This window comes from Leucopleurus acutus, assembly GCF_964270905.1.
Source record: "Leucopleurus acutus genome assembly, chromosome: 6".
Classification (NCBI taxonomy): Eukaryota; Metazoa; Chordata; class Mammalia; order Artiodactyla; family Delphinidae; genus Leucopleurus; species Leucopleurus acutus.
This window is the reverse complement of record NC_139149.1, coordinates 3,970,470-3,990,046: the sequence shown is the minus strand read 5'-3', so window position 1 is coordinate 3,990,046 and position 19,577 is coordinate 3,970,470. Positions and strand designations below refer to the sequence as shown.

At 41.3% G+C, this 19,577-nt stretch overlaps 1 protein-coding gene and 1 pseudogene across 2 annotated transcripts in view; both read left to right on the top strand.

Moving 5' to 3' along the window:
• Window positions 1-19,577, top strand: part of NIPA1 (NIPA magnesium transporter 1) — a 41,546-nt gene that overhangs the window by 15,320 nt on the left and 6,649 nt on the right. Inside the window, exons 3-4 of the mRNA XM_082841834.1 lie at window positions 897-987; window positions 17,938-18,098. Coding sequence (XP_082697960.1) covers window positions 897-987; window positions 17,938-18,098 — 252 coding nt within the window. The remainder of the gene's footprint in view (window positions 1-896; window positions 988-17,937; window positions 18,099-19,577) is intronic.
• LOC309962948 (large ribosomal subunit protein eL21-like) lies at window positions 8,553-10,477 on the top strand (annotated as a pseudogene). The gene is made up of 2 exons: window positions 8,553-8,704; window positions 10,025-10,477. The product of its transcript is annotated as a large ribosomal subunit protein eL21-like (transcript).

Here is a 19,577-nt window from a genome sequence, read left to right as displayed (position 1 = left end):
TTGGAATAAGGACCGGGATGGTGGAAGACAGTGGAGGGTGAAGGCAGAGGATCCTGCTGCCTGCTGTTGGCCCTGAATTTTGTCCAGGTCAGACTGTCCTGGGTCTGAAGAAATTAAGCAGCTCCTGCTTCCTCATCTGTAGTTGGGCTGTGGGCATTTGGTGAGCTTGTGCCCCACACAACTAGTTTTACAAAGGAGTTTCTTCACTCAGCCTTAAGTACCAGATCAGAGGTCATGTGTTATAATATAAAATAATAAAATTAGAGTTCAGACCTTTACATATATAAAGAAAAATTCTGTTAGATATTTCAGATATATCTTGAGGTCTTTTTGTCACACATTGTCTTTTAGGCAAGAAACTTTCTAGTAGACATTGATTCATCGAAGAACTCATTTTTAAGCTCTATCTATCTATCTATCTATCTATCTATCTATCTATCTATCTATCTATCTGTCTATCTGTCTATCTCAGTGCAGCCCCAGGCACAGCCCTGTACAGGCAGTAGTGTTTCCACTTGATGTGCCAGCAGTGTGTCACTGGAATAGATCCCAGGCCACTTGAAGGGACATGGAAAGCTCTACATGATCTATCTTAAAACAGGGATGTGTTAAGAAGAAAGTGGAAATATACTCTTGTACCCACTGTCAGTCACTGCTGGTTAGACTGGGAATTTCCATAGAGGGTTGAAACTAATTGGGCCAGTGATACTATGGGGCCTGCTCTCCTCTGCCCTCAGGACTCTTAATCATGCAAATGATGCCCCATATTTCCTTACTCACCAGTAATGAGAAAGAAGTAGCCCTTTCAGAGCACAGTCTTGCAAAATTCAACTCTGTGATGAATGCTCAAAGAGATTTTTGTAATTGCAGTGATACCCTTGTGATTCTCTTGACAGTGGCTGTTGGCCAGATTGGAAACTTCCTGGCTTACACGGCGGTCCCCACAGTCCTGGTGACTCCTCTTGGTGCCCTTGGAGTGCCATTTGGGTGAGAGCTGGGATTCTGTGTTTTGCTTTTTAATGTGTAGTTTAGGTATAAGAAAACTTTTCATTTTAAATGTTTCTGTTAAAATAATAAAAGTAGAAGTGTAACTGAAGATATGTCTTCAGTATTGCATTCCATATGGTTTAATTTTTATCCCTTCAGATTTAGTTGTATGAATTATTAACCCTGTCTTAGACATTTGCTTCAGTATATTTCAAATCCTTACTTATTCATGGATACCAACATGATGTCATCACTCTCCTGGTCTTTGCTCTGGAAGACTTCCTAGAGACTGGAGTCTTCCTAGCTCCTTGGCAAGTGATTCTGAGAAATCAATAAGCAAAACTAGTCAGTTGGTGTTTTATTTGGGTCCCTAGCATCCCCTGCTGGATGCTGGGCAGTCCCCTATCTCAGGAGATTATGGAGGTTGGGACAAATGACACATGGGCTCCAGTGGGTTGTGTAAAAGGATTCACGACTCACAACACTCAATAGCAAATGTATCACCCGAGGAGAATAGCTCTGGTTTGGTCTGGAGTAGAACAGGAGCAACGCGGGGCCTTGAGTTTTTATTGCAGTTACGAAGTGAGCCAGGTGGAGGTTCCCATGCTCAGTCTGAGGCTTACATGGTTTGAAATTTTAGTGCCAAGGGCCTGAGGGTGTGAGCTGTCCTTCTTATCAGGTTACCCGGATATGGGGCAAAAGGGAAAAGAGAGGACTGGGGACACGAAAGCAGCCAGCTACCACAAATGAGGTCTTTCTCTTTATTACACTTGGCTTACCTATGAAAATGATTTTATGAGACATTTATTAAATATATTAACACATATCCTCTTGTGAACCTACTTATATTATTTTACCTTTGAAGAAATCATTAATAAACAGAGATAGAATAGAAGCGAAATAGCATCCAGGTTTCTAATTCATTGATATATTGGTATTCTGCTATATTCCAGACAGAGCTCCAGATCCTTGCAGGGAAGTGTGTCTATGGTAGATGTATTTAATTGCATGCCTTAACGTCGCTTAGGCTTTAAGGTTCTGTGGCCTAAAAAGCCCAAAAGCGTTTTCCACGTGTGAACCTTTGAAAATGTGTTTGTAGTACATTGTTCTAATCCAAACATATGCTTAGTATCACGTGTGGCTTAACATCACTTTGCATTTTGGATGGCCCTGAAAAGCTTAGATTACATGAGTGGGGCTCTCATTGGGGAATCACCACTTCAGCTTCTCAGAGCCCAGCCTCACTCACCGTTTCCTGAAAAATAATCAGGCAAATAAACAACCCAACCATATGATGTTTGCACTTTTAATGCACACATATTAAAATGCCTTGCTTCATTAATTTCCAAAGAACTGTCAATTCTTAAGGACTTTGATAGTTCAAAGACTCCTCACTAGAAATGTTCACTGCTCCAGGTCTTCAGGAGACGTTTCCCAAAGAACCGTGTGAGATGGCATTCTGGATTAAAAAAATGCTTTCAACTCAGGATCCCAATAAGATGTTTTTTTAAAAATAAGAAAACAAATTAATTTGGAAAAAGTAAAGATATCAATATGTAGGTACATAGGTATATGTATATTTAAAAGAAGTTCTTTTTTTGTTAATGGGATGAGGTTACTAGAATTACATAGAAACAGAAATGAAAAGAATGTGGCACTGGGAAAAAAGATGTCTAATATCAGTGAAATAGAATAGAGAGTTCCCAAATAGATCCACTTTTCACTGCAGTGGTTTAATGTATGATAAAATAATCATCACAACAAAGTACTTTTAAAAAGACTTTTAAAAATGTTTTATTTGGAATTAATTTCCAAATTACAGAAAAATTATAAGGTTAAGAAAAATTAAAACAGCATCCGTATACACCTCACCCAGATACATCGATTGTTGACGTTCTATCCCACTTGCTCCATCATTTCCTTTCTCTGTATCAGGGTTTTCCAACCTTGATGCTATCACCATTTGGGGCCAGATAATTCTTTGTTTTGGGGGGCTGACCTGTGCTTTGTAGGGTGTTTAGCAGCATCCCTGGCCTCCACCCATCAGATACTGGTAGCTCCCTCTCCCCGAAATGTCTCTGGACATAAGCAAATGTCCCCTTGTGGGGCAAATCACCTTTGTTTGAGAAGCACTTTTCTATTATGAATGTGGTGCTTGTTTTGTTTTTTGGATTTTTTTTTTTGATCCATGTGACAATAGTTACATATATCATGATCCTTTACCCTTAAACACTTTGACTTGTATTTCCTAAGACGAGAGACATCCTTTCCATAACAATAGTATAATCATCAATTTTGATAAATTTAACATTATTATAATAAATGTATCTTTCTAATCTGCCTTCCCCATTCCAATTTTGTTAAGTGAACCATTATACCATTATTTTATACCATTATCCTTATACCGCCATCCTTTATACCATTATTTTTCCTTCTAGTGCAAGATGTAGTCTAGTATCTGCATTTAGTTGTCATATCTCCAGTTTAAAACAGAGGGTTTCTTTTCTTTTTTTTTTTTTAATAACCAGTTTTGGGAAAACTGGTAAACAATTTGTAGGAACATCAGTTTAAATCCTAATCATAGCACCATCAAAATGTGATCTAAGTGAATTAAGCATTATGTACAGGATGGCCATCCAAGTGTGAAATAGAAACAAATACAACATTGAATTGTTTGTTGATATTACATTCAGTGCCTGATTTGTGTAATGACATTATTTGATATGTTGAGGTGTGTTATCTCACTCAGCAGTGCAGAGTATGCTATGTAAAGCTGAAGTGAACCCAGTGTGTTAACTGGCATCTCCACTAATACCTACCTGAGTATCTGTGGCATGTAGCTACAGATAGTTTATGTCTCTGATATTCATTGAACAAACCCGCATCTCTAGCACAAACCAGAGTAAGTCATACAGAGATTTTATCTGTAAAAAAGGAGAAAAAAAAGTTTAGCTGTGTACCTAGAGTTTATGGTCCATGTGTAGGAAAACTTTTAATGTGTTTCAGATCTTAGAAGGTTAAGAAGTTTCAAACATTGGAAGCAATAAAAATGAAAAGGTTAATTTTCTACACTAAAAGATAAAATAAGAAGGATGTTTCTGTGTAATTCTAGCAACCTCATCCCATTAACAATGCAGGGGACACGGTTTCGAGCCCTGATCCGGGAAGATCCCACATGCCGCAGAGCAACTAAGCCCGTGCGCCACAACTACTGAGCCTGCACTCCAGAGCCCACGAGCCACAACTCCTGAAGGCTGGGTGCCTAGAGCCCATGCTCTGCAACAAGAGAAGCCACCACAATGAGAAGCCCACGCACTGCAACGAAGAGTAGCCCCCACTCACAACTAGAGAAAGCCCACACACAGCAACGAAGACACAACACAGCTAAAAATAAATAAATTAAATAAATAAATTTTTAAAATGTATATATATTAAAAATAAGAATTTCTTAAATTGACCAAAATAATATGAAAACCCCAATAGATAAAATGACAAAGGGCAAAAAGTGTCACTTTATACATAGGAAAATAAATTTATTCCACTAATGTTAAACCTCATTTTCAATAAAATGCACATAAGCAAACAGATTTAATAAACACCATGTATGTGTGTGTGTATACACACACACACACACACACACACACACACACAGAGGAAGAAGAGGAAATAGAACTATATAAGAGTAACATTATTGTATCTCACTGTAGTTAAGTTAGTATCAATTTGAAATGTATTCTCATAAGCCTTAGAGAAACCACAGGAAAATAATTTAAAACAAGTATAGTGAAAAAAATCATTAAGGGAATTAAAATGCCACACTGTAAAGATTCACTTAATGCAGAAGAAAGCAGTGAGAAATAGGGAACAAGGAAAAGACGTGAAGCATAGAAAACAAAAAGTAAGACGGCAAACATAATCTAACTATATCAATAAAAACATTAAATGTCAGTGGATTAAACAATCCAATTAAAAGGCAAAGATTGTCAGGCAGGAAGAAAAACAAGATCTAGCTATATTCTTTCTACTTCAGACATACTTTAGATTCAGAGATACAAATAGATTAAATGTAAAAGGAAGGAAAAACATATACTATGCAAATAGTAACCATAAGAAAGTTGGAGAGGCTATGTATCAGACAAAATAGACTGTAAAACAAAACAAAACAAAAGTTACTAGAGATGAAGAGAGACATTTTATGACAAAAGGGGCAGTCAGTTAGGAAGACATAACAATTATAAACAAATAGGTACCTAAAAACAGAGATCCAAAATATATAAAAGAAAACCTGACAGAATGGAGAAATAGAAAGTTCAACAATAATAGTCACAGCCTTCAGTACCCCCCTTTCAATAATGGATAGAAAAACTAGGCAAATGATCATGAAGGAAATGGAAGACTTGAATGACACTATATCCAAGTAGATAAAATAGACATCTTTAGAACACTCCACCCAACAATAGCAGAATTCATCTTCTTCCCAAGTGTATGTAGAACATACTTCAGGATAGACCATGTGGTAGGCCGTTAAAATCATCAATAAAGTTGAAAGGGTTGAAATCATTCTCTGACCACAGTGGAATGAAATTAGAAAGTAAAATCAGTGAACTTGGTGAAATTCACAAATATATGGAAATTAAATAACTTACTACTGAATGATCAATGATCTGAAAAGAAATCATGGGACTTCCCTGGTGGTCCAGTGGTTAAGAATTAGTCTTGCAATGCAGGGGACACCAGATCGATCCGTGGTTGGGGAACTAAGATCCCACGTGCCATGGGGCAACTAAGCCCACATGCTGCAACTAGAGAGTCCACGTGCCGCAACTAGAGAGTCCACGTGCCACAACTAGGGAGCCTGTGTGCTGCCACTACTGAGTCTGTGCACTCTGGAGCCCGTGTGCCACAACTAGAGAGACCATATGCCGCAACTAATGAGCCCGCGTGCTCTGGAGCCCATGCACCACAACTAGAGAGAAGCCTCCATGTCAGAAGTAGAGAGAAGCCCACGCACCGCAACAAAGAGCCCGCATGCTGCAACCAAGACCTGACACAGCCAAAAAATAAATATTTTAAAAAAAAAATCACAAGGGAAATTAGAAAATACTTTGAGATGAATAAAACTGAAGAAACAGCATGCCAAAGCATTTAGGATTCAGCTAAAGCAGTACACAGAAATGTATATTTGTAAATGCCTACATTGAAAAAAAAAAAGAAAAATCTCAAAATAAACAACTTAACCTTCCATCTTAAGACACTGGAAAAAGAGGACAAACTCAAATAGAAGGAAGGAAATAATAAAGATTAGCACATAAATTAATGAAATAGAGAATAGAAAAACAATAGAGAAAATCAATAAAAGCAGTTAGTCCCTTGAAAATATCATCCAAAGTGATAAGACTTTAGCTGGACTGACAAAGCAAAAAAGAGAGAAAACTAAAAATACTAAAATCAGAAATGAAAGAGGAATATTACTACCAACTGTACAGAAATGAAAAGAATTATAGGCAAATATTATAAACAACTGTATGCCAACAAGTTAGATAATGTAGGTGAAATGGACACATTCCTAGAAAGACACAAACTAACAAAACTGTTTTGAGAAGAAATAGAAAATCTGAAAAGACCTATAACAAGTAAATAGATTGAATTAGTAAATAAAAAAATCTACATCAGGGAAAAGCTTAGGTAAAACTGGTGAATTCTACCAAACATTTAAAGAAGAATTAATAGCAATTCTTCACAAAGTCTTCCAAAAAATAGGAAGGGAGGGATTTCTTCTCAGCTCACTCTATGAAGTCAATGTTACCCTGGTAAGAAAACCAAAACACAGCGCAAGAAAACTACAAACCAATTCTCTTACGAATATAGATGGATAAATCATCAACAAAATACTCTAATTGAATCCAGCAATATATAAAAGGGGTTATATACCATGGCCAAGTGGGATTTATCTTAGGAATGCAAGGTGTATTTAACATCAAAAATAAAATAATGTAATACACCACATCAATAGAATAAAGGGTGAACACTGCATCTCAACAGACACAGAACAATTATTTTATAAAATTCAACACCCCTTCATGGTGAAAACAGTCAATATGCTAGGAATAGAAGGTAACTTCCTAATCTTGCAAAGGATCTCTATGGAAAAGCCCCAGCTAACATCATACTTACTGGTTAAAGACTAGATGCTTTCCCCCTAAGATTAGGAACAAGACAAGATGTCCAATTTTTGCCACTTCTATTCATAATGGTACTGGAGGTTCTACACAAAGCAGTTAGTCAAGCAAATGCATTAAAAGGCATCCAGATTGGAAAGGAAGAACTCAGCCTCCATCTCCCCACAATAATTAACAATTAGCTATCCATTAATGAAAACAGCTCTGGGAGAGCTCCGGAGTCCACTTGAGAAAATTTAGTGATACAGTGGAACCAAAAACCTGAGAATAACTGCAAGAAAAAGAAGGAAGAAGACAGCTTCATTTTGACTGCATTATCCCTTCCCCCAAGTTGGGGTTGCTCAGTGCCGTGAGGGAACTTCCCAGATAGGAAGAGTCCCCCTGGCCAGGAAAGGAAGAATGGAGGAAGTGACCAGTTTCCCCAAGACTTTCAGAGCACCACACGAAGCTCCCACCCAGATTGGCAAAACTGAAGTGTATTGAAATGGCTAGGAGCAAGGAAGAAAAGCAGGGGATACCAGTGGCAGCCATGCAGTGGGAGTGAGTGTGGTTCTCAGTGACCTGCTCTGCAGAAAAACTTAGCAGGTTTCACCACCGTGGACCCCTGCATATTTCAGCAACTTTTGCCCTATAGGTATTCACGTTCACTGATGCCAGAAGCCCGAGTCCTTCCTTGCTCCGTTTCCCCACTCTCCCCCCCTGCACTTGGGGAGCCTGGGAACCGCACGGGCAGCAAGCAACCCTCTGTGGCCATGTGAGTGCAAGACAGCAGCCTACACCTCCACAGCTGACCCCGCCACAGTGTGCTTCCTTGCAGCTAGTGCCTCCAGCTGTGCCTTTCCACACTGCAGGCCTCCACTGCAATGTGCAGTTTGGGAGCGGGTATCCTGGCAGCCACAGGAGAGCACTCCGGCCGCCAGCCTCCACAGCTACATGTTGGTCTGGATCAGGCCCTGTCTTCTGTCACTAGCCTGCCCTGCTGCATTGACCTGCCGCCAGCCACTTGAGCTATGCACTTGCACACCCCTGGCCCAACCCCTGTCACCAGCCTCCATTACACTGTGCATGGCTTGTGGGGCTGGGAAGTGTGCAGCTACCGCAGGGCCATGGTAGGAATCCCACAGCTGCTAGTGAGCTTATAGTTGTTCCCAGCCCTTGCTGCTTGCCTTGGCCCCTACCGCTGTCTGTGTGTCTGCAACTGGCAGGCACTATATAGGCACTTGAAACTATATAGGCCCCTGCAGTTGGCCCTCAGAGCTGAGTGTGGCACATCATTGGCTCTGGCCACCATCTCTGCCTATCCTGGTGTCTAGCCACTTGACCCCAAGTGATACTATGGACCCCAGTACCCCTTGCGGCCACTATGGACCCTCAGCAGTACTCACCATGGAGCACACAGTTGCTGATGATGTAGACCCTAGCAGCCTGAGCCAAAAGACATGCCCCACCGGACCTGGTGCCACCGTATGCGCCTGCTCTTGGTGCCCCGCACCACTGACCGAGGGCCACAGCGCACTCCAGCATGACCGCACCCCTAGGTGAAAGTCTTCCCTTACCCGTAAAGTCTGGAAAAGGTGACTGCTTCTTCAAATGTGCAGACATGCAAAGCTATAGGAATCATGAAGAATCAGGGAAACATGACTCCACCAAAAGAACCTCCAGTAACGCCCAAAGAAATAAAGATCCTGAATTTCCTAATAAAGAATTCATAATAACTGTTCCAAAGACTCTTAGCTACAAAAGAACACAGATAAACAATTTAATGATATCAGGAAGACAACATAAGACCAAAATGAGAAGTTTAATGAAGAGATAGAAGATGTAAAAAAAGAACCAAACAAATTTTGGAGCTGAAGAATGAAATGACAGAACTGAAGAATTCAACACAGAGCTTTAACAGCAGACGACCAAACAGAAGAATCAGTGAGCTTGAAGGCAGATCAATTGAAAATATCCAATGTGAGGAACAAAAAGAAAAAAGAACGAAAAGGAATGAAGAAAGCTGGTGGGACTTTCATGACACCATTAAGAGAAACAATGTAGGCATCATTGGAATCCCAGGAGAAGAAGAGAGGAAGAAAGGAGTAGAAAGCTTATGTAAAGGAAATAGTAGCTGAGAACCTGTCAAACCAGGGGAGAGATTTGGACATCCAAGTTCATGAAGCTCATAGGTTACCCTAAAATTTCAGTCCAAAATGATCTTGTCCAATACCCATTATAATAAAACTGTCTAAAATCAAAGACAGAGAATTTTAAAAGCAGCAAGAGAGAAAAAAAATCATAGAAGGAAACACCCATAAGGCTATCAATGGATTTCTGAACAGAGACCTTGCAGTCCAGGAGAAAAGGGGATGATATGTTTGAAGTGCTGAATGGAAGAAACTACCAAGAATACTATACCCCGCAAAGTTGCCCTTCAGAAATGAAGGCAAGAAAAAGACTTTCCCATGGGCTTCCCTGGTGGCGCAGTGGTTGAGAGTCCACCTGCTGATGTGGGGGACATGGGTTTGTGCCCTGGTCCGGGAGGATCCCACATGCCGCGGAGCAGCTGGGACCATGAGCCATGGCCACTGGGCCTGCACGTCTGGAGCCTGTGCTCCGCAACGGGAGAGGCCACAACAGTGAGAGGCCCGCGTACCAAAAAAAAAAAAAAAAAAAAAAAGACTTTCCCTACGCATGTGGCTCCCGGAGCCTCCTATCCCTCCCCCTGTCTCTCAGGCATTCTTCTCACCATTTAAAGTGAAGTGTGCATTCGTTGTAACAGTGATTTGGCTTTGGTGGGTTATCTGAAGCATTCTTCGGTCTCCTTGCCACAGAAATTATATGAAAATGTATTCGCCAAAATGACCAACACAAAGGGGCACCTGCTACACGTTCTCTAGGCCTTTTAGAAAACATGGAGTTGTTCCTTTGGGCACATACATGCGAATCTACAAGAAAGGTGTTATTGTAGATATCAAGGGAATGGGCACTGTTCAAAAAGGAATGCCCCACAAATGTTACCACAGCAAAACTGGGAGAGTCTACAATGTTAACCCAGCATGCTGTTGGCATCATTGTAAACAAACAAGGGCAAGATTCTTGCCAAGAGAATTAATGAGCGTATCAAGCATATTAAGCACTCTAAGAGCCAAGATAGCTTCCTGAAACGGGTGAAGGAAAATGATCAGGAAAAGAAGGAAGCCAAAGAGAAAGGTACTTGGGTTCAACTGAAGTGCCAGCCTGCTCCACCCAGAGAAACACACTTTGTGAGAACCAATGGAAAGGAGCCTGAACTGTTGTAGCCCATTCCCTATGAATTCATGGCATGATGGGTATAAAGAAAATAAAAAACCTGGACCGGAAAAAAACAAACAAACAAGACTTTCCCTAACAAATAAAAGCTGAGGGAGTTTATCACCACTAGATCTGCCTGCAAGAAATGCCTAAAGGAGTTCTTCAAGCTGAAATGAAAGGACACTGGTTGGTAACATGGAAATATATGAAAATATACAACACACTGGCAACAGTAAGCATATAGTCAGATTGAGAATACTGAATACAGAATACTGTAATATGATGGTGTGTTAACTACCTAACTCTAGTATAAAGGTTGAAGGATAAAAGTCTTAAAAAAGAGCCATAGCTACCACAGTTGATCAATGGATACACAGTAGAAAAAGATGTAAATCGTGGCATCAAAAATATGAAAAAAAGAAGGGAATAAAAGATTAGAGGTTCTGTGTGCAATAGAAGTTAAATTGTTATGAGTGCAAAATAGACTTTTATCTCTAAGATGTCTTAATGTAAGCCTCATGGTAACCACAAAACAAAACCTTCAGTAGCTTCACAAACAAGAGAAGGGAATCAATGGATATCACAATGGAAAATCAGCAGTTCACAAAGGACGGCAGCAAGAGAGAAGGAAAGGTACAAGGGAACTCCAATAAGCCAGAAAACAGTTAATGAGATGGCATTAATAAGTCCTTACCTATCAATAATTACTCTAAGTGTTAAAGGATTGATTTCTCCAATCAAAGCACATAGAGTGGCTAGATGGATTAAAAAATATAACCCTGGTATATGCTGCCTACAAGAGACTCACTTCAGTTTTAAGGAAACATACACTCAAAGTGAAGGGATGGAAAAAGATCTTCCTTGCCATTGGGAACCAAAAGAGAACAGGAGTAGCTATACTTATATCAGACAAAGTAGACTTTAACCTGAAAACAGTAGCAAAAGACAGAGAAGGTCATTAGACAATAATAAAGTGGTCAATTCATCAAAAATATAACAATCACAAATATATTCACACCAACATCAGAGCATCTAAATATATTAAGCAGATATTAACAGATCTGAAGGGAAAAATAGACAACAATACAATAATGGTAAAACACTTCAATACCCCACTTTCAACAATGGATAGATCATCCAGACGGAAAATCAAGGAAACATGGAACTTGAACCCTATGTTAGACCAATCTAACATATACAGAACATCCTATCCAACAGCAGCACAGTACACATTCTTCTCAAGTGTGCAGGAAGCATTTTCCAGGATAGATCTTACGATAGGTCACAAACAAGTGTTAGCAAATTTAAGAAGATCAAAGTCATACCCAGTATCTTTTCCGACCACAGTGGTATGAAACTACAAATCAATAACAGGAGGAAAGCTGGAAAATTCACAAATATGTGGCTATTAAATAAACACTCCTGAACAACCAGTGTGTCAAAGAAGAAATCAAATGGGATATCCAAAAGTATCTGGAAACCAATGAAAATGGAGACCTAATATATCAAGAGCTATGGGAAACTGCAAAAACAGATCTAAGAGGGAAGTTTACAGCAATAAATGCCTACATTAAGACAAAAGAAAGATATCAAATAACCTAATTTTTTACCTCAAGGAACTAGAAAAAGAACAAACTATCCCCAATGTAGGCAGAAAGAAGGGAATAAAAAGCCAAGCAGAAATAAATGAAATAACATCCATAAAAACAATAGAGATGCTTAACAAAACTGAGAGCTGCTTTTCTTTTTTAATAAACAAAATTGAGAAACCTTTAGCTAGACTACCTAAGGAAAAAGAAGATTCAAATAAATAAATTCAGAAATGAAAGAGGAGACATTACAACTGAACGACAGGCATAGAAAGGATCATGAGACTATGAACAATTCTACACCAACAAATTGGATAACCTAGGAAAAAACAGATGAATTCCTAGAACATGCAACCTACCATGACTGAATCATGAAGAGATAGAAAATCTGAGCAGAAGAAGATTGAATCAGTAATTTAAAACATCCCAGCAAAGAAAAGTCCAGGAAGAGATGGCTTCACAGGTGAATCCTATCAAATATTTAAAGGAGAATTAATACTAAGCCTTCTCAAATCTTCCCAAAAATTGAAGAGGAGGGATCACTTCCAAACTCATTTTACAAGGCCAGCATTACTGTGACACCAAAACCAGACAAGGACACTACAAAAAAGGAAATTACTTACCAATATCACTGATGAATATTGGATGCAAAAATTCTCAACAAAGTATTAGCAAACTGAATTCAACAATACACTAGAAAATCATATACCATGATCAAGTGGGGTTTGTACCAGGGATGCAGAGATAGTTCAGTATCCACAAATCAATCAGTGTGATATACCGCATTAACAAAATGAAGGGTAAAAATCATATGATCATCTCAATAGATGCAGAAAAAGCATTTGACAAAATCAAATATTTATTCATGGCAAAAACTCAACAAACTGGGTACAGGGGGAACATACTGCAACATAATAAAGGTCACATAAGACAATCCCACAGCTAACTTTATACTTAATAGTGAAAAGCCAAAGGCTTTTTCTCTGAGATCAGGAACAAGACAAGGATGCCCACTCTTGCCACTTTTATTCAGCATTATACTGGCAGCCCTAGCCAGAGCAAGACAAGAAAAAGCAATAAAAGGCATCCAAATGGGAAAGGAAGAAGTAAAACTGTCTCTACTTGCAGCTGACATAATATTGTATATAGAAAACCCCAAAGACTCTACCAAAAAACTGTTATAACTGATAAATAAATTCACTGAAGTTGCAAGATATAAGATCAATGTACAAAAATCAGTTGTGTTTCTACACACGAAGAAAAACAATCAGAAAAAGAAATCAAGAAAACAATCCTATTTATAGTTGCATCAAAAAGAATTAAATAGGGACTTCCCTGCCAGTCCAGTGGTTGACTCTGAGCTTCCAGTGCAGAGGGTGCGGGTTCAATCCCTGGTCAGGGAACTAAGATCCTGCATGACATGTGGCATGGCCAAAAAAATAAATAAATAAAATACCTAGGAATAAATTTAACCAAGAAGGCAAAAGACTTGTACAGTGAAAACTATTAACACATTGATGAAAAAAATTGAAGAAGACACAAATAAAGGCAAAGATATTCCATTCTTATAGATTGGAAGAATTAATATTGTTAAAATGTCCATACTACCCAGTGCAATCTATGGATTCAGTGCAATCCTATCAAGATTCCAGTGGCATTTTTTCACAGAAATAGAACAAACGATCCTGAAATTTGTATGGATCCATAAAAGACAAAGATAGACAAAGCAATCTTGAGAAAGAACAAAGCTAGAGGCATCAAGCTTCCTGAGTTCAAACTATATTGTAAGCTATAGTAATCCAAACGGTATTTATTTATTTATTTATGGCTGTGTTGGGTCTTCGTTGCTGCATGCGGGCTTTCTCTAGTTGCGGCGAGTGGGGGCTACTCTTCATTGCGGTGCGTGGGCTTCTCATTGCGGTGGTTTCTCTTGCTGCTGAGCACAGGCTCTAGGCACGAGGCTCTAGAAGGTAGGCTCAGTAGTTGTGGTGCACAGGCTTCGTTTCTCTGCAGCATGTGGGATCTTCCCGGACCAGGGATCGAACCAGCGTCCTCTGCATTGGCAGGCAGTTTCTTAACCACTGCGCCACCAGGGAAGTCCCAACAGTATGGTATTGGCATAAAAACAGACACGTAGATCAGTGGAGCAGAATAGAGAACCCAGAAACAAACCCACACATATATGGTCAATTAATTTAAGACAAAAGTGTCAAGAATATAATGGAGAAACGATAGTCTGTTCCATAAAACTGGTCAGGCCACATGTAAAAGAATGAAGCTGGATCACTATCTTACACTGTACACAAAAATCAACTCCTTCCCTGGTGGTGCAGTGGTTGAGAGTCCGCCTGCCGATGCAGGGAACACGGGTTCGTGCCCCGGTCCGGGAAGATCCCACATGCCGCGGAGCGGCTGGGCCCGTGAGCCATGGCCGCTGAGCCTGCGCGTCCAGAGCCTGTGCTCCGCAACGGGAGAGGCCACAACAATGAGAGACCTGCGTACCGCAAAAAAAAAAAAAAAAAAAGACCTGAAACTATAAAACTCCTAGAAGATAAACATAAGGAGTAAGTTCTTTGATATTGGTCTTGGCAATTTTTTTGATCTGACATCAAAAACAAAGGCAACAAATGCAAAAATAAATAAGTGGGTCTACATCAGACCAAAAAGCTTCTACACAGGGACTTCCCTGGTGATCCAGTGGTTAAGACTTTACCTTCCAACGCAGAAAGTGTGGGTTCAATCCCTGGTCAGGGAGCTAGGGTCCCACATACCTCACAGCCAAAAAACCAAAACATAAAACAGAAGTAATATTGTAGCAAATTCAATAAAGACTTTAAAATTTTAAAAAAAATCTTTTAAAAATCAATAAAAACCTTCTGCACAGCAATGGAAACCATCAACAAAATACAAGGACAATTTATAGGATGAGAAAAAATATGTACAAATCATAGATCTGGTAAGGGGTTAATCTCCAAATTATATAAAAAAATCTTACAACTCAATAGCAAAAAAAATCACAATCTGATTAAAACATGGGCAGAGGAACTGAAGAAATGTTTTTCCAAAGAAGACATACAGGTGCCCAATAGGTACATGAAAAGACGCACAACATCATTAGTCATGGGGGAAATTCATATCAAAACCACAATGAGATATCACCTCATACCTGTTAGAATGGCTGTCATAAAAAATAAACAAGAGATAAGTGTTGGCAAGGGTGTGGAGAAAAGGGAACCCTTGTGCACTCCTTGTGTATTGATTCCTTCTTCATCTGTCAGTGGACACTTGAGTTGCCTCCACAGTTTAGCTATTGTGCATCATGCTGCTATGAACTTGGGTATACAAATTTCTCTTCAAGACCTTGCTGTCAATTCTACAGCGCATTTTTTGTTTGTTTACTATTACTATAAGTTTATTAAGATAGTCTATTGACTTTCTCTTGGCATTAAATTTCTTTCCCCCTCTTTCCATTGCCTTTTATCACGCTGCTTCTCACCCCACCCTCCCACCTCTGCTGTACCCCCAACCCCTCCAGTGAGGATGCTGCTCCTTCCTCTGTGCTGTCGTGGCCCTGATGCCGACATGTAACTTGTGCCTCCACCTCAGGCCAACTCTCCAGATAGATGTGCGATTAGTTCTGTAGATCATTTAACTTAGGGGGTGGCCACCTTTTTCTGTAAAGGGCCAGATGGTAAATATTTTAGGCTTTGTGGGCCATGTGGCCTCTGTTGCAGCTGCTCGCCTCTACCATCATAGTGGGAAGTAGCCAGAGACCAGACTAACTGTGTGGACACGGCTGTGCTCCAGTAAGATGTTATTCACAGAAACAGGTGAAGGGCTGGATTGGGCCTTCAGCCATAGTCTGTGGACTCCTGATTTAAGTCAAAGAGATTTTATATGCTTTTTGTTTAATCTCAGATAAGAAGGTAGCAGGCTTTAGTTACTGCAGCCCAGGAAAAGTGAGAGGAGAAAGGTTTTGAGCCTAGACAGCTGGTGGATTTCCTGCTGGGGAAGCCTGTTAGGTAGATGGCCCCTATTCCAGCCACCCGGGGGTCATCCATTCTCAGCCACAGAGGGGAGGCAAGGACTAGTTCTCCATGAGGAACATACTCAGGAGGTAAGCGGTTGCCCACGTCTTTATCTGGTGTGTCCTTAAATGACATGGCACTCTATTAACCATGTGTCTAGCGTCTCTAAACTGGATGCCCTAACATCTGCCCTGCATGCCTGTGCCGCACACGCCTTGTTCTGGACAGTCCGGTCCCGAGTCACCTTGCCTTGGCTCACGTGTCCGCTGGCATGCGCACCTCTCTCCTCGGGAGTTTTCCTGCTCAGGCATGCGTTTCAAACCTAAACCAACCGATCCAGAGCTCACATCCCAACCACCTCCTTTTTTGGACTCTCACACTCCTGCCCACTAGCCACCTGCGCTGATCCCCCAGGACCAAGTCATAGACAGCTAGGGACAGCCCGTGCCCAAGCGCCACTGAGCTCTTCCCTCTGGCCAGTGCTAAACTGCTTGCACTGCCTTACACACCCCTTCCCCCGGAGACCACAGTGAAGTGAAGGCTCTTGCTACAGCCCTCCGCAACCCGCCAGCGCCTCCTGACCAACGCTAGCGCTTCCCTGTGCCGTCCTGCGTAAGATGCTACGGCCCTCAGCTCGGAGACCGTGAGCAATAAACTGTCTTTTTCAATGGCAGTTGTTTCCTGATCTATTGGCCTTAGCATCCCTCAAGTTTTCTGTTATACACTGTTTTATAGCAGGGCTGTTTAATTTGTACTCTGGTATAAGACCAAGAGCGCAATAAGAGGTGAGTTGGCCTCGCGGTGTGGGATTACCCTGCCCCTTTCTTCCATATTTGTGGCAGCCCTCTCCCCCGGCATAGGCCCACCCATTGTTCCTGGCTGACTCCAGCCCACCTCTTATTCTCGGAGCCGCCCACTCCTTTGTTGCCACCTCTCCGTGCAGCTGTGTGGAGCCCCCCAGTTTAACATCCAGTTTTGTATTATTATATCCTGTATGGTTTCTTTCAGGCATGTTGCTTATTTTCCCAGCTACACTGATGGGTCTCCTTGGGGACCAGGCTATCCAGGGCCAGGGACACAAAGCGCTGTAAGGGAAAGATGGAAGCTTTGACCTCTCCGTGGCTTCACCTCTTGTTAGCTTTGTGGCCTTGCTTTCAGTGCTGATCTTTTCTGAGGTTTGGTTTCCTTATCTGTGAAATGAGGATGAATGGAAATAGTCCTGTATATATATATTGGTATCTGGGTCTGGTGTGCCCTCCCTGTACCAGTCTTAAGATTACAGATGTTTTATGAGGAATGCTTTTTTTTTTTTGCATTAAATAAGTAATGTGACCACATTTTAAAAGTTTCCATATTAGAGAAGAGAAAAGTAATCACCCATACTCCTTGTACCATAATTCAATTACTATTAGCATTTTGATTTTTTCTTATTTGTGCATTTTCTCACTTAATTTATTTTAACTTAAGTGTTCTGATCATGAATTACTTGTAATTATTTTAACGATTTTCATATCCTGCTTTCCTACTTAACATAGTTTTTTTGGACTGTGTACTTTTAAAAATATGGAGGCAATATTTTTATTTTTGATCCATCATAAAACTTAGTTTTCTACCCTGGTATATTTCATATCTACTGAAGTAATAGAGTGGTATGAGTTAATAGTATCATTATGTACTGGCTCTGCATGGAATTGGCATGAAGATCCTATTTGTACTGAAATAGCAACTTCAATAAATTCCTAACCTTTGTACACTTAAAAACTAATTTAAAAATAAAATGTGACGGTAAAGAAGATGTAGCTTTAATAACATCTGCAGTTAGGAGAAACAGGTCGGTCAGGTAGTTTGATTTAATCATATCTTATTTTAAAATTGAAGGTCCATTTTAGCTTCTTACCTTCTGAAAGAAAAGCTCAACATCTTGGGCAAGTTGGGGTGTCTACTAAGCTGTGCGGGTTCTGTCGTGCTGATTATCCACTCCCCGAAATCTGAGAGTGTGACCACTCAGGCCGAGCTGGAGGAGAAGCTGACCAACCCAGGTAACTCAGAGCTGTGGTGCCAGAGAGCTTGCCGCCTCCGGCGCGGTTCTCCCGGCTGGAGCTGTACCCTCCGCCCCGCTGTGGTCTGTCCTCCAGGCCCTTGATTCCTCTTTGCTCACCACTGTCTGCTGCTGCCCCCCGGGGCTGCCCTGCTGCCGTGGCCCCTTTGCTGCCTCCTGGGATCTGGACCTTGTGCATGGACGCCGTCCCCCACCCCGCATCTGTGCGCCCATTCTGCGGGATCGGCCCCAGGCTGCTCCTCTCAGGACCACCATGTGTCCAGGCCTCCATGCTTCCCTCTGAAGTGAAGCTCTCAGAGAGCCGAGGTCTGATTTAATTCATCTTTAGAGCCCCCGCAGAGCCCTGTACTTTTTTTTTTTTTGGTATCTACTTTTGACATAATTTCTTTTTTTTTCATAACTGCAATCACCACCACCCCTTCCCCCTGATGAGAGAAAACCCAAAGTACTGCACACTCAGGCCCAGCCACTTTTTCTTTTCTTCTTCTTCTTTTTTTTTTTATTAATTAATTTATTTATTTTTGCCTGTGTTGGGTCTTCGTTTCTGTGCGAGGGCTTTCTCTAGTTGCGGCAAGCGGGGGCCACTCTTCATCGTGGTGCGCGGGCCTCTCACTGTCGCAGCCTCTCTTGTTGCGGATCACAGGCTCCAGATGCGCAGGCTCAGTAGTTGTGGCTCACGGGCCCAGTTGCTCTGCGGCATGTGGGATCTTCCCAGACCATGGCTCGAACCCGTGTCCCCTCCATTGGCAGGCAGACTCTCAACCACTGCGCCACCAGGGAAGCCCCCCAGCTGCTTTTTATGAAATAAAGCCTGCGCACTTGCGTTCAAGCTACTTCTGATTTTTCCGCAAACACAGCCCACACTTCAGCAGTATTTTACGTTTGCGCGTGCTGCTCTCTGCCCTCCACTACCCCTTGCCCAGTTTATAGGTCAGGCTCCCAGGCAGCTTTCAGCTGTAGTATCTTCCTGAATCTTCCCCTGCAGCAGAGCTCCATAGTCTTTTTCTTATCCTTGAGGAAGAGGGGCTCCCACCACCTGCTTGCTGATACACATGTCCAGGCTGTTCCCAGTCCCTCAGGCCCAGTGCCTGGCACCCCCTTTACAATCTGGAAATGAAGTTCATGGAAAATACAACTCCTTGTACATATAATAGCAGTCAACATAATGCCCTAAGAACAGTACTTTGGAATAAAATGGAATGCTCAGGTACAACTATAGGAGAAGACATATTAAAGCCAGCAGACCCCACACTGTGTGTGCTGTGAATCTGGCAGGTGCAAAACAGACCGATGTGGAGGTGTTGTGTTATTGACTCAAACACTAAGGATTTTGCCATCAGCAATGGGATCTTCTTTTTTGTTTTTGTTTTTTTTTTTTTTTTGGCTACGCCAGGTGGCCTGCCAGATCTCAGTTCCCTGACCAGAGATTGAACCTGGGCCCCACCAGCGAAAGCCCGGA